Source organism: Toxoplasma gondii, chromosome IV (genome assembly GCF_000006565.2).
Source record: "Toxoplasma gondii ME49 chromosome IV, whole genome shotgun sequence".
NCBI lineage: Eukaryota > Apicomplexa > Conoidasida > Eucoccidiorida > Sarcocystidae > Toxoplasma > Toxoplasma gondii.
In genome coordinates this window covers 806,192-824,132 of record NC_031471.1, presented here as the reverse complement: position 1 = coordinate 824,132, position 17,941 = coordinate 806,192, and the positions used below count along the sequence as shown (strand labels likewise).

General features: G+C 51.2%; 3 protein-coding genes across 3 annotated transcripts; 2 read left to right on the top strand and 1 right to left on the bottom strand.

Annotated features, from left to right (window-relative positions):
* The first annotated feature begins 2 nt into the window (after positions 1-2).
* Positions 3-2,605, top strand: TGME49_319630 (hypothetical protein). The gene has a single exon (XM_018782961.1). It carries the CDS (start codon positions 1,001-1,003, stop codon positions 1,829-1,831), a length of 831 nt encoding a protein of 276 aa, XP_018638034.1. The 5' UTR covers positions 3-1,000; the 3' UTR covers positions 1,832-2,605.
* A 39-nt stretch (positions 2,606-2,644) lies between these two features.
* Positions 2,645-10,156, bottom strand: TGME49_319640 (hypothetical protein). Its single transcript, XM_018782962.1, has 7 exons — positions 9,228-10,156; positions 8,413-8,701; positions 7,724-7,992; positions 7,370-7,595; positions 7,088-7,205; positions 5,636-6,659; positions 2,645-4,999 (listed from the first exon to the last, which is right to left on the bottom strand). Exons 1-7 carry the CDS (start codon positions 9,480-9,482, stop codon positions 4,433-4,435), a joined length of 2,748 nt encoding a protein of 915 aa, XP_018638035.1. The 5' UTR covers positions 9,483-10,156; the 3' UTR covers positions 2,645-4,432.
* Positions 10,157-10,334: 178 nt separating this feature from the next.
* TGME49_319650 (3' exoribonuclease family, domain 1 domain-containing protein) lies at positions 10,335-17,692 on the top strand. Its single transcript, XM_002369801.2, has 8 exons — positions 10,335-11,628; positions 12,401-12,479; positions 12,883-12,988; positions 13,512-13,632; positions 14,793-14,881; positions 15,641-15,709; positions 16,137-16,259; positions 16,874-17,692. The coding sequence occupies exons 1-8, from the start codon at positions 11,451-11,453 to the stop codon at positions 17,018-17,020; spliced, it is 912 nt and encodes a 303-aa protein (XP_002369842.1). The 5' UTR covers positions 10,335-11,450; the 3' UTR covers positions 17,021-17,692.
* Positions 17,693-17,941: the final 249 nt, after the last annotated feature.

Sequence of the window (17,941 nt, the reverse complement as noted above, 5' to 3'; positions counted from 1 at the left end):
CTTGCCTGTTTTGGCCGAGGATACATTTTCTGTGCTCTGGGACCCTTTGCTGGGCGGAAACGCTGAGTCTGAACACGCAATCGGCTGGACCGCCTAAACAGACCCTCAAGCATGCACCCGATCGCCAAGATGCGCGCACACTTTACGTGTGGATAGTGTGCTTGTCTGTACGACGCGTGGTGCCAGGCTTTCGCCACGACGGTGCGACTCCGAGGCTTGCTTTCACTAGTTTCGGCCTTAACACCATAAAAAACATGCATACGTGCTGTTGTAGCAAAAGCCTTTTTCTTCAAGCAAAAATACGTTGCTGTGATGTTTATGGCAAAACAGTCAACGCCGTACAAAAAGCACTTGACTATGGCGGACTGTTTCGTGCTTTGCAGCGCCCATTAGAGGGTCCCTAGATCCTTCCAGCATGCAGTCGCCACGTGCGGGTTCTCTCAGATGCCGATCGACGGTATCCCGATTCTCGGAGGGGTCAGACCCGTGGATTAGATGCTGATTTTGGGGACCTTGTCCAACAGACGGATTTGCCAGAATTATTGCGCCCTCTTTCCGACCCTCAGGTGTTTTCTACTTTGTTTCCTCCCTCAACTCCCTCCACCATCACACCTGCCTCGTGCTACCCAGACCCGTTCGGACAACGTGGCGACCGCGTCGTGGCGCCCTGCCTCTGGCTATTGCTGCCGCCTACTTTCTTCCTTTGACTTCGTTGTTAAGTAATCGGCACCACCTCATTTTTTGCGTTTCCAGTTGACGAGTATCAGGTGGCGTGTGCTGAGTAACGCAGATCTCTGCATAGAAGTTCTGCCGCTGCCAACTGCGTCTGCTTCCCCAGCTGACCAACCACTCTTTTTTCGCCGATACGAGGCAGTCGCGTAGCTATTCTGCCCGACCCCCCGAGCGTGGCCGACGAATCGGAGTCGTTCTGTGGCGGGGCGTGTTCTGCCTCTCGAATCGGTTGGCTCTTATCACATTCCACTGGCTTTCTCTCGTCGAGATGGCAGACTCCGTTCCTTCTCTTCGCAAAAGTGTCGTCTGCAGTCTGTGGGCCGGCCTGATCGTCGCGACCGGCCAGGCCGCTGGAGCCGGCTTCTACGCTGCGCCTCAACCGAACGCCCATGCCAATTCCAATGTAAACGGCGGAGTTCAAGCGACTCCAGGTTTTGCCGGGCCCGGCTTTTTCGGCCCGGTGGCTGGCACTGGCTCAACACAGCCCTTTCCTACTGCAGGAATGGGAATGTCCAGTGCACACGGTTTATCGCATCAACCTGTCTTGGACTACGGGATCGCCTCGTATCCAGGCTACCCGGGTAGTGTGACCGGTCAAAGCGAGGCACAGTTGGGTGGTCCTCATCGTGCTCAGCTGCCAAGGGAATCAGGAGTGATCGGTGCAGAAAACAGAGACCCCGGTGCCGCTGACAGTCCTGCAGGAACGGTCTTCCCGCAGCAGCATTTCGGCGGGGAGTACGCAGACCCGCACGATCAGGACGCTATGAACCGCCGAGATCCAGGAAGACCCGTGAACGCAGCCCGTCGGCCAAAGAGAAAACGACGTGACACCGACAGTGAATCCAACCCCGTCATAGCAGATTTAACTGAGAGGCTGAGGCGGCTGAGACTCACAGAAAACCCGCCGCTCCCCGATATCAAGGGCGTGAAAACGATGTTGGCGGCCGCTGCCTTGTATGGACTGCAGCTTGTGGGATTGCCGCTCGCGCTGTTCGCCTTCGGAGTTGGAGGAATGAGATATTTGAAGAGCAAAGATGAACGCGATCGCAGCCTCTTGGAGAGGAGTAACTACCGCAAGAACAAACAAGGATCGAATTAGGTTGTTTCCATGAGCGAACTTAGAAATCCGGCAAGGAACGCGAATGTGGTGCAGGCGTCTGTTCTAGTTCTATGTTGATATGGCCAAAGAGGTGCGTGGCCCGAAAAAGCCTGACGGCACCGGAGTCGGAGACTCTCCCTTTCTGTCCAGCCAGTACAAAAGAGAGAAGCGTCGGCGAAGCGTGTTGCGCGCTGGCGACCGATGACGAGCCGCACGCTCATAGCCTACGTGTGTTCCTATCTGCCAGGTCCACAGTTTGACAGTGAAGTCATGCATCCGGGAATCCACGAACCCCGACAAATGTATGTTACTCTGATCTCCAGTGCGTTTTGTAGCGGTCGTTCGAGACTTCTGTATCCTAAGAAGGAAGGATTTGTGAAAAGATGCTCTCTCACTCTCGGCAACGAAAAGGGGCACGAACCTGCAGCAGCTTTTGAGATGAGCCACCAACAGTGGCGGCCCCAGTCCTGGCGTTCAACTTGCGTCTGAAAATGGCATCTTGACGAAAGCCAACATCGGTTCGAGTATGTCGAAGGTGGTTTTTGTTTCGAAATCTCGAATTGTTCTTCGTTTTAAGTTCGAGTATAAGAGCGCTCTTTTACATCCAGTTCCATACAGTCCCATACATCTGACTGCACGGATGTACGGCCAGGAATTTTTCTTCCACAGTGGGAGAGATAGGAGTGGGACGACATGGGTTTCGTGGTCGACGATGACACACCTGGCCGTGGCAAAGTTGGCAAAGACTGTCCGCTTGCCTTCGAAAAAAGCGACAAGTGCTTGCTCTTATTGTGAAATATTATCTGCAGGAACTGCCGCTTCACTCAAAAGTGCCTTTCAAGTCACTGAGGCACGATCCTCTGTTTGCCCTCTTATTCTTGACAAGGGTGATTATAGAAAATGACGCTTTTAGTGACACGGCCACATCCAGTGTGTCAGTTCACACCAGCCGTCTAGTCTGGCACCCTTCGAATCTAGGAAAAACAGTCTGTGTGATGTTCTGATTGAAGGAGAAAGAACATAGAAGCTGCAATAACTGACGTCGAGTGTTTGCTTACTCGCATCGCACAGTGTGCTGTCGACGCGCACAGATGTAGTGTTTCACCAGTAGGCCGCCTACGTGTGGGTTGGGGACAGTGGCGCTTTGGCCAGTTTTCTATGACCAAGGTGCGTGTTTTTGTGTTCTTTTCTGAGCGAAACGCAGTGCATCGAAACGGCTGACAGTGAGAGAACGCGGGCGTCTGTGCTACGTGACGTGTTCTGTTTTGAGCAGAAACGGCTGGAGGAATAAACAAGTCGTTTCGGATTCAAACGTGATTCAATACATTGTTCTTCAAAGACAGATATCAAAATAAATGTTCTTCGGTAAAGAGGATACGGTATGCTTGTAGTCGAACAAATACGTCACAACGTGACCACGGCGACTGTCCTGGTCTAACCCAGTTTAACACATCCGTCTCTTGTTTGACTGAAGGGCAGCATTCAACCACATCGAACCAGCGCAAACCTGTTACACGGCATGAACGAGCGAGGCATATGCAGTAAACGCGAGTCAATCATTTCCTCGCATCTTGCCATGGTTCTGTGCGTTACAGGGAGATGATGCGTCGCGCAACAACCCCCACACTCTCCTGTGCGTGTGTGAATGCATATATATATATATATATATATATATATATATATATATATATATATGCTAGGAAAGTGCCCGAAACACACACTACACCAATCGGCCACTACAACAGTTTCCCAGCCTTGTCTGCAAGAAACAGCCGACGAAACTCCCTGGTTGGGGCCTAGCATTCCCTTGTATGGAAAAAGCAGGCGAAAGACATGAACCACGGAACGTGAACGAAAAGGTAACACACGTCGTCTGAAACGAAAGACAACGGCAATACCGGTAATGGTAATCTGGGACGTCTGCTGACAGGGAACCTGGCATTCAACACGGAAACCGAGTCATTGACTTCTGAGCAGACGCAGGCACAGTTCCTATCACCACTCGGCACGAAAACACTTTGAGGCAAAGTGGGCGGCGGCGAAGCATTTGTCCAGGGCCAGCCGTCCTGAAACGTATCTCAACTGGTCCCATGCAAACACACTGATTGCAGAGTTGCTGTCAGGAAGCTGTAGCCGCCGCCGAGGGTGATCTGCCCGAAATCTGTTGTTACGTGCGATGATTCGACTAAGCGGAACATCAGACGAATGCATTGTGACCAAATGATGGGTACGAACAAGCCTGAAACTGTCAACCGCCATCTCGGAAAAATGTTTCTTCCCCTCTCGAAAACAAAGCCCGTAGAGATTGTCAATCCTTTGAGGTGTGTTCTCTCGGACCTCGTTTTTCCGAAAAGCTTCTGACGAAATCCCAGCGTGTGCGGCAGTTTTGCGAACGGACGTTGAGACTTCCCCAGCTTTCGTGCGGCTAGCCGTAACAGTCTTGGCCCTTATTTGTTGAAAGGTCCCCTTCCGAGTGTACGGTTTTTGTCCGGTCTCATCGCTGCGCTTTCGAGTGACCTGTGAAATTGAGTCTTGCCCGGAGTGATTCCTCCATAACTATACAGAAGAACCTTCCGGTTTTTCCCGTCTGTTAACCGCTTCTCACTGTGGATTATCATCTATAGGGGTCGTCTTTCGGGAGACACCCGGATGATGCGAGTGCATCTGAATCACGTTTTCCGGTCTCAAAAAAAGCCGGTCACCTACGGGCCGCACCTCGGAGTGCATGCAAGCGAACGAAGCCCTAGACGATGGACCGCCTGAGACCCGTCTCTGCGCTTCGGCACTTGACGTGCTTTTATGCACCGAGAGGCTTTTGTCACCAACCCATTTTGCCGTCGCTGGCAGCCAGCCGCGACCGTCCATTTCATCGTAACCGGTTCCTTCGCCCGACCCGTCCATCGTTGTCACTTCTGGGAGGCTTGCCTTGTCGTACTCCCCAGGAAGCTCCACTGCCGTTGGATCTCTACTGACGCCTCCTGCGTCGCCCCCCCACGGCGAGCTGCTGCTGCATATGCAGTTCAGCCACCACGGCAACTTAAGCTTGTCGTGGTACATGAGCAGGCCTATGATGACGATGAAGAACACCGCGATGCTGCACGACGAAACCACCACGACCCATTCTGGGACCTTGTTGCTGCAGTTGACAACTGTTCGCGCCTCCACTGTCTGCAGGAACAGCCAGACAGATACCGTCAAAACGAATTGCTTCGGACAACGAAGCCAAATAAGCGACAGGCCGGCACTCCTACAGTATCCGTGAAAGGTTACAGCGCGAAACACAGCAAAAGGTAGCAGCTTTGATAAAAAAAATACGAGCAAGAGACGCCGAGTCAGCAAGTGTTCTGTGCCAAGAAAATTTTAGAAACTCAGGAGAGACTGTTTTTCAGTAGTATCCGGTACAGAGCAACGACAGCCTTCATTGACCCTCGCAGGTATTCTGAAGCAATAAATCAATGGAGCCAAGATCTATCGTACAAATCTCCGACGAGCGCCCACGGCTTACTGTTAGCTCCAGCGTCGTCACGAGTGAGGAAACAAACAAAACGACAACTATTATCACGAAATGTCTTTTCCACTTCTCAAAGCAATCTCGCCGTCACCGTGCGGCAGTGGCAGGCATCGGAGGAACGACAAATTTGGGCTGAAATTCGTCTTTTCGCATACTACAATAACAGGAGCTTCGGAGCCAATTTCGCCGTCCACCAGTACCTGATGGAATCTTCCTATGCAGTGGCATCAGTGAAACTTTTCTATATCGCCACGGTACTTTTGTGGCACTTCATATCTTGAAGAAGTGCTAACCTGGAGACTAGTGACCGTGACCGTTTTGACAACCGGAATCTCGTAGTACCCTCGCGACCGCAGCAGAAGTCGGTTCACCATCTCACTCGCCGTGATGTCAAGATCGTTTGTTTCCGATGTCATCTTTCCTAGACCTTTGATATACACGTGGATCATGATAGCGCCTGGGCTGAGGAGTTTTTCTGCCTCATGCTGAAGCTCGAGAGAAAGTCCAAGACCGAAGTTGCCTCTCATGAAGACGTCGCTTCCGGGGAGGATTTTGGCGGTTCCCTTGATCGAAATTCGATCCCGATCAAAGACCCTTTTGATCTGCAAAGGTTCCTCTGCGATCAAATTGCCGATCTTCGTTTTACACCCCTCCTCGGCACCTGTTTTACTGAAACGAGAAATTTCGTCAACAACCAAAAGGTGCACGTCCGGGTCGAAGTGATTCTCTGGGTCTGACCGCTGGCGACTGTACATGTCGGTGAATCCCGTGTATGCGACAGAGAAGGCGCCGAGAGAGCCCAAGGAAGGATCCCACTCCAGCTCTGCGCGCAGGATCTGTACTGCTGTGTACGCAGTCAACACACCGATTTCACTCGATCGAGGGTCGGGCCACTCTTTCGTGTCTTTGAAATTCCACTCGTCTACCAAGGAAATCTGAAGGAGGACGCTGCTGGGACGAAGTTCTTCTTTCAACTCGTCCAGCGTGTCGCCTTCCACTTCCATGCCGAACAGTCCCTCCTCCACGTGGGCTCCGCGAGAATTCTTCGCGTAATACCCAGTGACAAAGACCTTCGGTTGCAGCACACTTTTGGCTGTACTAAGCATACCCCGCTCCGTCGATAAGTTCTGAAATCGGGACAAAGACATCTCAAGCTTCCTCTGGATATTCCCTGCAACGATATGCTGCAACGTGCTGTAAGCTCCAACGCCGTAAAGCGTCTCTAAAATTTGTCCTTTCTCTGCATGATCGCCAGCAGCCGTGTTCCCAGGACGAGCCGTCGTCACGCTTTTCAGAATGATGATTCCATTGTGTGGCCTGCAATGTTGCGGACCAGAGAATGCATGCAGAAACCAAGGCATAACAACCGAAAACTCTTGCCGAAACGTCCCTCGTGTCAACTCGCCCCCATGTGATATCCCATCAATACCTCGAGCACCTCACCACTGGCACCTGTCACAAATAAGAATGCGTCAGAACGATCTTCCTCAACACCGAACCCTTGCATTCGTCCGACGTTGAGGTCGCCAGCGATTTTGTGGCACTTTGTAACGAACAGACATCGAGACCCCGCAGCCTTATTCTTCTGCAACTGTTCAAAAAGGTGAAAATAATCTATCTGCACGACTCGGAATAGAAAGCCGCCTATCTTCAAGTCCGCTGCCGCCCTACAAAATCGTGACACCCGCCGCACGAAACACAACAGTTCCATGTCTCTCCGGACCGGCACTCACTAGGTTTCTTACCTCGCTGACACAATCTGCTTGATGATCTTCGCGACAAGCAGCAGCATCCAATACTGCGTCTGGTTGCGGTGGTACAACCAGACTACATTGCTGTACAACTCGTTCCGCGTGAAGTTCCCTGAGGAAAAGATCGACTTGCAGGCGACACCATATCTTAAGATGTGCAGGCAAAGAAATGCGTCGATCCTGCAAGCCTTCTGTCGTCTAAGTGAGACTGGCATGGCGAAGGTACTGCCGCCTCCTCTACAAACCCTTTCCTGATTTGGCTAGAAAACAGCTCACCTTTAGTGGTGTTCTTGAGGAAGAGACTCCTGCAGAAGCTGAAAACCATTCCCTCAAACGCCGTTCGCAAAATCATCGCAAAGCCGGTGACTGCAGCTCTTGTCGGCAACTTGAAGTACTGCGTGTAGTCCAGGAGGTTGGCGAAGTCTGGTTCGCTCTTGGCCACATTCTTCAAGATCCGAACGAGGTCATCGAAGTTGTGGATATCCCCTTTGATGGCATCCAGCTGACAGCACACATACCAACCAACGCAGGCAAGCCAGCATCGGTGCACTGAAAGGGAGACACGGTTCATGAGCGTTGCTCTTTCCAGCCAGACTGCAAGCGACCCCGGCGGTCAGACGTTCGACTGACCCCCTCTTTGAAGACCTTTGGTGTTCCGCAGTCGATTTCGTCCTGGAAGATGGCCCGGCCTTGAAGGGTGGTGTTCTCCGGAGCGACAAAGTTCTCCGAGAAAGCTCGAAGTTGATCCGTGAAGCGCTCTCCCCCGTTCCCGACTTGCGCATATGCGGGCCACTCCGCGATGTACAGCACCAGCAACGCATACCACGACTTGATCTGTCCATCGCCAACCCGCAAAAAAGGGCACAACTCTGCTCGAAACACATGCGGATTCAACACACCTGAAGGCAGCGGAAAACCACACACACAAGTCTCTTCACACACCGACTCGTCGCAGTGACTGTCCACCGTCGAGCGTCGGTACACCACTGTCCTCAACCGGAACAGGCGCCCTAAACAAACACATTCTCAAAATTACTTCTCCCCCGTTCGACAAAATCAGAGGCCGGCAAAGAGCAGGGGTCAAACGAGACACCGCGAGACGAACTAACGAGCACCTCGACTTTGGACTTTCCACCGTTTTATCTGCCCTTACGGACACAAAACAAATGAAACAAGATAAATTGTTGCGAACTGGAAAAGTGCTTGAATAGCCCTGAACATCGGCCCTCGGCTCCTGACATAACATTTCGTGAATACGTCGTCGCGGTGTTCGACCAGGGACGAAACACTGAGGGAAGTCTGACGGAGAAGCAACTTACGAAGATTGATATTCTCCTTCTTTCTCTGCGGCAAAAGCTCGTTTTTCAGGCTGGCATTGGAGGCCAGCGTCCTGTCGGGGTTCACAGCATCTCCGGTCTTGTTTTCAAGCGGTGCAGCCTGGGGCACGTCCACTGGGGGATCATCCTGTGCAGCACTGGACAGTCTTCTGGGTTCCATATAAGGCAGAGTGACGATGTAGGGATCTTCTTCTCGCTCGTAATCAGACCTATGGAGAAAAGCTTCGAGCGGTAGGTCCGCCGCTCGGAGGTACGGAGCAGAGCTCTCGCTCTGCAAACCAGACACACAGATGCGGCGGAAAGATGGTGGACGAACCTAGACGTCACAGAAAGTGGCCGATCCTGCTAAACTTGGGAGAAACTGTGGAGACCAACTTGACTGGCGCTCAGCAAAATGCGTCGGATTCACAGAGCGACGAACGGAAACGCAGTAGATTCGCAGTTTTAAAAATCGTTTGCAGAGCGGCGGTACGGTCGTACCCTTCATACCCGCCGGCAACTCATTTGAAAACACACCTCCCGACGAAGAGAAGAATAGCCGTGGATTCTCGAATCTGACCAAGTGGCTGCGGGAAAGTGGTGAAATGTTCGGTGGGAAGTGGAACGAACTGTGCGGCCGCGACGAATACGAGGTCACCCGGACAGCAAGGAGTCTACACACCCAAATTCAAAATATGTCCGTATAGAAGTGACGGCAGTGATTGGTTGCGCCGACGCTCATCAAGCCGTCTACACTATAGTTTTGCGGGTTCGCATCTCCTGCGGTCGACCTGTGAAAGTTTCGCCTTGCGCCTTACCTCGTCCGAGGCCTCCGAGCGACTCAGCGCGCGCCTTTGTACATCCGAGAGTTCGTTGGACAAATGTGAGCAGAGCCAGCCGGCAAGGAAAGTGACGGCAAGAATCAGCGCCTTCGTGAGAGCACCGATTCCTGTGGATGAATTGCTCTGTATCCGTTTAGCCGTTTCCGGCTGCGGTAACTCGGTTGCAGCGCAAGGGCAACGGGAACAGGTGGGCTCGTTACTGCAACAGAAACGCGTTTCCTCGGTTTCCATAATGCTCCGCTTGAGAGGAGCAGAGTCAGTTCGGTCCTGGCGAGTAAGAGTTCCGCCGGTCGAACTCTGCAAAAAGTCGAGTTCCCTGTGGTCGGCGCTGGCAGAGCGACTGCCTAGTCGACTGGCCAGCAAACCGCGTGCCTCCTGGGAAAAAGAACGCTGGCGCGGGCAGCCCCAGCCATTGAAAACTGCTCCAGATTCGCTGTCTGTCTTCTCTTGGAGGATCGAAACTACCGGGATCAAAGTCGCAAATACAAACGGCAGCTTCTCGGCGAAACCCTTGGCAGTCTCCGCACTGATTCCAATCTTGTTCTCCGTCCCCGCCTCCCCTGCTTGGTAGTGAGGCTACGAGGCATGTTTTAGATCTAGAACGTGACCAGCCACGTTGTTCGCGTGCACCGGACGGAGAAGAAACGACGTTTCCGCAAAGCGACGCTTCTCAGAACCGGACGAAAGGCATGGAAATCGTTGCTGGCCGGAGGAAATCACCTGCAAAGTCCCAACGCGAAAAACACGAGGTCTCAATGCGACCGAGCCTGGCGCGCGGGACACAAGGCGGGCTGGGTGCGGTTGTGTCTGTGCCTCAGTCCTCAGAAAAGCCAACCTCTGCTGATTTTCGAAAATTTCCGTACACTCGCCGAGTGGCGCGCATTACCGCGGCACAAAGTCTTCTCCTCTCCGTGAAGACTTTGCCGCGTCGCAGAAATCCACGCGGCGCGCTGTGCGCCTCTCTGTTGGGCTTGGTCTTCAAACCCCGCCAGTCACCGCAGACCGGCGCAGTACGGGCCCGACCCGTGGGCAGCTCGGCCGTTTCCGACGTTCCTGCGAAAGTTGTTCGCGCGCTAAAAGTGTGAAAAGTTCAGCTGTGGGCGTCAGAGGCGTCGAAACGGATCACGTCTCGACCTTTTTTGCAAAAGGGAGTCCTCTCGACCGTCCCTATCGGGCAAGTATTCGTCCACCCAGGCTCAAACACACCCTCGCCAACCTAGCATTCCCATCGCGCCGACCTCACAGGAAAGAGCAGCTCTCAGCGCAGACGCAGTCAAGTTTAACCGTGTTCTCTCACGCTGTCTCGATCTTTGCGATCTTTGACTTTGCGTCCAGATTCCAGTCTCCAGACTTTTCATTCGTTTCTAGAGCAAAACGGCCTCTTTCCTTTGGTGTTCGCTTTTCAAAGTCCCCCATCTAGAACCCCACTGCCAGCCTTAGGACAGAGACTGCGCCAGGGATAATCGTCTTTATCGTCTGAATAGCTGCCGACTCTGCTTTTCAACGTCGCTGCGCCGTACTCACACACTCTCCAGCTCACCAGAAAGCGCAGAGCGCGCCGACTGTTGTTCCTCTCTGAATTTGTCTTTAATTTCCGTCGCCTCGTTCTGCGAGCACCGTTGTTCCGCCTCTCCGGGACCCCTCTGCTTTTCTCCGCCTCTCGCCTCCCCGCTGCTTTTTCCGCTGCTTTTTCCTCGACTCACCTGCGCGTCTTCTTCCTCTGGAAAGTTGTAGCGTTGAAATGCGGTTCTCTCCTCTTTTTTCATCTCGTCTGCCTCATCTTGCTTGCCGCTGCCGACGGTGCGTCCTCTTCCGCTTCGTTGCTGTCTCTCCGCGGTCTACTCTGCAGTGTCTCCGTCCCGGTGTCGCGTCGAGGCTTTTCTCCCACCGCAGATGCGCAAGCGCATCCTTTGTCCACTCTCGCAAAACGTCTGTGCACCATCTTCTTTCAGAGAACGCTAGACCTGTCCTCTCTCTCTTCTGCTGACAGTCTCCCCTGCTTCCGTTTCCCCAGTTGGCTCTCGCGCTGTTTGCGGGTGTTTCCTTTCTCCAGCGTTTTAGTCGTCGTAGCTTTTCCGTCCTTCTTTCCTGGCGTTCTTTTCTCTCTCCCTCCTTCCTTCTCTTTCTCGCTATCTCTCCTGCCTACCCTTCTGCTAGGTCTGAGAGCAACTGCATGCGTTTCGGAGTCTCTTCGCCGCGATGTGTCTCTCCGGCCGCAGCTTGAGCGCACTGACAAATGCTTCACTCCTCCAAGGAAGCAGCTCCAGTCTTCCCGTCCTCCCTTATGAGTCGCCCAACTCGCGCGAACGGTTGACGGAAGCTGCAAACAAACGCGAGAGACACGATGGTCGCAGATTCGAAGAAATGCGTGCGATGTGTAAGTTCAGCTTTTCCAGACAGAACAATGCATCTATTCGTACACTCGCATCCATAGATATACATACATACATACATACATGCTGATACTCATGCATGCATACGTACAAATATATATATATATATTTATTCATATATATATATATATGTATGTTTACACGATTCACGATCATTTGTGGTGGTGGTGGATGCTTGCCTCTCTCTGCCAGTGCGTGACCAAAAGGCAGGAATCAGACTGGACTGCGGAGACGTTACTGTTTCTCTTCCAACTGTCAGTCGATATTTCGTTCGTTAGCGGCCCCAGCAACGAAGAGAACGAAGCCACCGGGTCGTCCAGTTGCAAAGGCCGTATGCACTGTGGAGAGCGACACAAGGGTTTCGCGAAATGAAACTTGACTTTTTCTCGATCTGCATGTTTCTCCTTGCATGCGTACGTCTGAGTGCATGTACGCATGCGCGCGGGTGTGTTTCTCCGTGGACAACGCGGCGCTTTTTGTGTCTGCGGTGCATGCGTATCCAAAGTTTTTCCGGTCTGCATGACGGACGCGCTGCAAACGGTGCCGGGGGGAGGGGGGACTCTCGCTTGCTGGAGAGGAAAACGCGCAAGCGTTTTTCCCCTTCCTTCTGTCTCACTGAGACGAGCTTTTCTGCGACGCCGAGAATGCCTTTTGGAGGAGTTCTGAGTGGCTGCTGCGGGAGGTCTCGGGGGAAAGGACGCTGTTGAGGCAGAAGCTTTTGCGGTCTCTGCGGTGCTGCGGACTTTCTCCCTTCAGGCATGCAAACGCACTCCCTCGCAGCAGCCGCCGGATCGGCCTTTGTTTCTGTCGGGAAGACCAAGCTGAACTGCGCCGTGTGAGTTTCAGTGCATGCGCTTCACTGAGGTGGCGGCTGCCTGGAAACAACGGGGAAAGCATGCAAAATCGGCCTTCTCCACCTCTGAAGTGACACCTGGAGATGCATTCAGGAAAAACCGCGAGCATGCGCATCTTCCTTGCTTACACTCATAAAGCCTCCCCGATGTGAATACGACTCAAACACTCACTCAAATACGGCAACATATATATATATATATGTATATATGTATATGTATATATGTATACTGGTGTAAAGATATCTATATGTATGGCGTGGACTTGAAGGAGATAAATGGCCTCTGGCGGGCATGGAAATTGTTTTTGGTTTGAAGCGCGTTTCTGCCGATGGATGCTTGGTCTGTTGTCCACATTACAACGCGTTTTGCCTGAGCCTCGCGCAGATACGGCCCCCGTCCGAACATGAAACATGCGTCGCAGGATCGCGGCAGCATCAACCTCGAATTCAGATTTGCCCCCTTTGCAACGACGGGGAAAGACGCCTGCAGTGTGAGTTCAAAACACGGCGTTCATGCAGCAGGGAAGAAATTCCTCTGTTCATTGGTCGTACTGTTTCACAGTGTGAGGCGGAATAGACTCCCCGGACTGTGCTGAGCACTCGCGGTTTAAATCAGTCACTTTTTCCTCCCAAAACGAGTACTTAGAGACTCTCCTGGCGATGAAATTCAACATCGAAATTATATATATATATATATATACAAATAGGTTCAAGTGTAACGCTTCCTGCATGCATACATGTATACGTGTACACAGACATTCACTTTGTAGGTGGGTGTAGGTGCATGTTTGCAGATGTGGATGAGTGAGAGAGAGGAAAAAACGTAAGACTTCTGTATCCGACGTCTTGCATGCTGGCAAAGGAGCAGCTGTCTGTCCAGCGGAACTCGAAGAATGCGAAACGATTTTTTCGCCTCTTGAGGGGTGTGACTGTCTCTATATAGAATCAGCTTGAAGGAAGGGGAAAGGTCTGTGGTGTTTTTGTCTCTGGAACTGTCCGTTCTTCTCTCTTCAGGAACGAGACACTGCCCATTTGACAACTTTACTTCATCAAGCTCTCAACGCAGTTGTCCGCCTAGATCTCTACGCGAAATCGACGATTGCGGTTTCGGTGCTTGTGCTCGAAGATGATGGAGGTACTCGTGATTTCTCAAATTTCTCTTGTTTTTCCTCTTTTTCCTCAAACGTATTCTCGAGTCTTTACGTCTGCTTCCCGTCCCCCTCTTCTACATCGTCACGGAAACGAGAGATACACGTCTTCTTCGGGAGCCTTTTGACACCGCTCCGTGAGTCTCTGTGATGTGGAGACACACAAGGTGGAGTTTTTTCGCAGAGTCCTGCCTCCTGTGCATATGCAGGAGAGCGGAACTTGCTACTTCGTTTTTCTGCGACTGCGTCGCTCAATTGCACAGAAACGCCGAGGCAACCATCAACGCGGGGCTCAGTGTATGTGTGTGTGTGTATCGACGAACTCACCTGTTCGTCTGTTTCACTGCGGAAACCACAGGCTTCTTGCCTCTCTTTCCATGGACGCCCGCCCCCATTCAGAGTTTCACATGTAAAGGCACAAAGCATATAATCTTCCAAACGAGCTTCACTCTCGTCTGAGGAAACTCAAGACATTTCCAGTGGCATTCCCTTTCTCCCGATTGGATCTCTCTCTTTACTCGCCACATATATATGTATATGAACGCATATATATATATATATATATATATATACGAATATGTATATATATATATATATATATATATGCGTTCATATACATATACATATATATATATATACGGATGTGTATGTGGATGTATTTCTGTGCGTTTGAATTCATTTTGCGCGCAGATTGTTTTTTGTTGCGAATTTTTTTCTGCTGGTTTCGTTTATTCTCGCGTGTGTGTGCTAGGGGAAATGTGCTACCAGAGACAAGAGACGTTTCGTTTTCTTCCATGTGGAGAATGGCAAGACTCAAGGCCGGTGCGGTTTGGTGTGGGGGATCCGAAAAGTTTGAGCAGAGCGTAAAATGAGCAAGCGCATGCAAAAGGAGGCATTTGTGTCACTTTCACATGATACAGCCATGCGTTGTCCTTCAGCTACCGACTTCGGTTGCTCGCGGCGTTCATTCACCTAGCGGTTAACTGTGGTTCCCTCTCCTTTCCTCCTGTGACGTGCCAGCTCTCGGTCTTCTTTTCAGGAGGCCGTCGCCATCGACAGCTGTCAGATTCGCGCGCAGCCGAAAAGAATCAAAGCGAATATTTTGGTGTCGTTTTCCGCGTGTATGGCGCGGTTCTTCTGTCAACAGGTCTTATCTCGGCGGCGCTCACTTGTATCGGTCTCGCTCTCGCCGATGCAGGCATTGAAATGCTGGACGTCGTGACAGGCGCCTCGGCGGTAAGATCTGTTTTTATTCCTGAGTCGCGGTCTGCAGTATATCCCCGTCTTCGCAAGAGTATTTACGCGGACGGAAGTCTTTTATTCGGTCGATGAGAGAGTGAGACCGTCCGCAACAAAACGGCGATCGAAAACGGAGGAGAGGTCGCACAGGCCAAGAAACCTTTCAAGGGTATACAGCGGCTTGGGCTCACACACTGGGCGACAAACGTGAGAAGCAGGAAGCGGTTTCCAAGACTCGGTGCATGTCGAACGTGGTTTTCTTGTCCCTCCTTTTCTTCCATGTTTCAAGAGGTATATCAACATGCATGCACACAGTATCCCTACGTGTCAAACTGTGGCGTTTCGCCATTCTCGACTTAGCACAGACAGGTTAAATCTTGAAGTTTGTCTCCTGGAGGAGAACAAAAAAGAGACTCGACAGCTCTCAGCCGCGGCGACGCGCAACTCTGGTGCGGGTCATCTGCATCTGCGTTGTCTCTCCGTCTCTTGCTCAAAGGACGCATGGAGAAGAAAGCGTCCAAGAATGCCCGAGTTGCCTCGTGCGACTCAGGCGGACTGAGATCGAGTCTCCCATTTTTGTGCGGAAGTGGAACTGTCTGAGCCAGGGCTGTTTTCTCCCTTTTCGCGAGTGAACGCAAAATACGAATCTGACTCCTCGTTTAGATCGTTTTAGATCTTGATGTCTCTTCACCGAATCGCGGAGTGCTTACCATCGAACAAGGAAGAATAGACGCGAGTCTCTCTTTTTCTCTGCAGTGTGTGTTCTCCGTTGGACACCCAGACAGCCCCCCTCGAACCTGCGTCCTCCTCGACCCGGACGCCGAGGTAGGTGGAGTGACATTTATGGGGAAATCGGGATTTTTAAAACTCTGCCAAAGTGGAGAGAATCCTGAGAACAACTGGAAAACGTATTAACACTTGCGGGCTTATATGCGTCTATTTGTGTGTACAAGTAGACAATCTGTTTATGTGCAGTATCTCTCTCTATATAGATAGAGAGACATAGATAGACATTTATATGTGCATGTATTATTTCTATTGTAAGAACTCGGAGTTAAAGTGGAAATGTCGAGAGGTTTCTTGTTGGGGCGTTCTCTTGCATTGCGGTGATGTTTTTTGACTGGGACGCCCCAATCGTCGTCTCTCGTGGTGGCTGGAGAGGTTCTTTCTCCGCGCGTTCTATGCATTTCTCCGCGCTTTCTATACATTTCTCCGCGTTTTCTATGCATTACTGCGCGTTTTTCTTCTTCAGGAGCGCCGAGCCTTTGCAGACAAGAACTGCACGTTCGTCGACCTCGGCTACTGTCCGGCTTTAGCTTCTGTCTGCTTCATTCACGCTTCGGGAACACTCCTCGCAACCGAGAGCGGCGAACAGGTTTGTGTTTTCCTTCTTTTTCTGGAGCTTGCGTCGCAGAACGAAGTCGCAGAAGCAGTGGCAAGTGCTGACCGGCGATGAGACAGCAGCGGGGGGGGGGGTCTAGCGTCTCTAACAAGAATGAGAACGCTTCTTCTGCTGCTCAGGGAAGCGGAACTGAAAAGGGTGATGACGTTCTGTATCCCGTACTGTGTAGACTTTTCACCAGACCAAAGGTTCCATGTATCCTCGGAGATGTGAGACCTAAATTTGGTAGACGTTTAGATCGATGTACATAGCTGTTCTGTGTGTATACTTTTTTGTGAGAGAGATCTGTGGTGGAATGTAGTTATTGTAAAAATGTGTGCAAATATAAAAATATAAAAGAACATTCTTCGATACAGGTTCAGATCTATGCACATATCTGCATAGGTTGAATACATGACATCTGCTTTTTCCGTACGTTGATCACGTACGAGAGATCCGTTTCTAAAAGTGGATTGGTCGTGAACTGAGGGACAGTTAGACTGTAATTGTCGTCTGAATCGCGGCAACTGCGCTTGCTGTAGAAAAAAGCCGGAAAAATACTGAAGGAGATGACGAGGATGTGACCTGTGGGATTTCTCTGCATGCAGATGTTGCGTTTATGCGAGGCAGCATGTTACGCTGTGGCCGACGAGGTGCGAAGCTGCTTGCGGCGTTCCTTCTGTCTGCGGCAAGAAGAGAAAAGAGACCGGGAGACCCCACAGGCGCCTGTAAACCTCTCTCCTCCCTCCAGCTGATTCAAATGTTGCGGGAGACTCTCCCACTGTTTACAGTTCTTTTTGCGAGTTTTTAAATCCCTTTTCAACGCTGATGTGCCAGAATCGAGGAGCAGTGCGCTCGAGGGCACCATGGCTCAGAAAGGCCATACTGGTTCCACTCATTCGTCTATGCAGTTGTATCTGTAAAGTAAAATAACTATATGGTCCACTTTTAATTATTGTAAAAGTGGATGCAGTTACATCATAAATTAATACCTATCTATATCTATATCTATATACATCTGTATATATAGGTATATATATGTGTACATATTTGATTACTGTATAGTCGTATGTGTAGATGAACACCTGTATGCAGTCGTAGATATATCGCGTTAAAGAGTCGTTTGTAGGCTTAACTGTATGGATATGTGAATGTAGCAATGCATTAGCTCGAGGATGTCATGCTCTTTGCTTCTCGAAGCGAGTTTCCGTCTTTGAGCGAAAGGTCCTGATCGCAGTGAACTCTCAGCGCGACGCCGTTCCTGTTTCTCCATTTTTTTGAACCAGATGCAAGAGATCTGAGGTTTATTCGTAAACCATTTTTCGTCGCTGCCGGCCGCCGGTGTCGCGGGAAAAGCATTTTTTAGAAAACCGTGGATTTATTCGCACTGTGTGCACACCGGCGACAAGCACGCGATGTAAACTACAGAAGCGTATGAGGACGCGACTCTGTCCGTCCTGAGTCTTTTTGCAGACGAACGCAGAGGTGGAGTCTTCCTGTTTCGACGGAACGAGGGTGACACTGAGACAGCGTAGCTGCAGAGAAGTGCATTCTCTTTTCTGCGACATCCTTGCAGACAAACGAGAGCATCTCTGTGAACGAAACTGTCGCTTTTTAAGTCGGGAATTCTCGACCGGAGCTGCGAGAGAGAAATACGCTGTACACAAATCTATTGA

Excerpts from the sequence above, each read along its gene's own strand:
- TGME49_319630 (XM_018782961.1), top strand. The coding sequence starts at position 1,001 with ATGGCAGACTCCGTTCCTTCTCTTCGCAAAAGTGTCGTCTGCAGTCTG.
- TGME49_319640 (XM_018782962.1), bottom strand. The coding sequence starts at position 9,482 with ATGGAAACCGAGGAAACGCGTTTCTGTTGCAGTAACGAGCCCACCTGT. Across the intron at positions 7,206-7,369 it reads CCTCAAGAACACCACTAAAG|GGAACTTCACGCGGAACGAG; the intron begins GTGAGCTGTTTT and ends TCTTTTCCTCAG. Across the intron at positions 5,000-5,635 it reads TCACGGTCACTAGTCTCCAG|ACAGTGGAGGCGCGAACAGT; the intron begins GTTAGCACTTCT and ends CTGTTCCTGCAG.
- TGME49_319650 (XM_002369801.2), top strand. The coding sequence starts at position 11,451 with ATGTGTCTCTCCGGCCGCAGCTTGAGCGCACTGACAAATGCTTCACTC. Across the intron at positions 11,629-12,400 it reads CGAAGAAATGCGTGCGATGT|GCATGCAAACGCACTCCCTC; the intron begins GTAAGTTCAGCT and ends TTCTCCCTTCAG. Across the intron at positions 12,480-12,882 it reads ACCAAGCTGAACTGCGCCGT|ATACGGCCCCCGTCCGAACA; the intron begins GTGAGTTTCAGT and ends AGCCTCGCGCAG.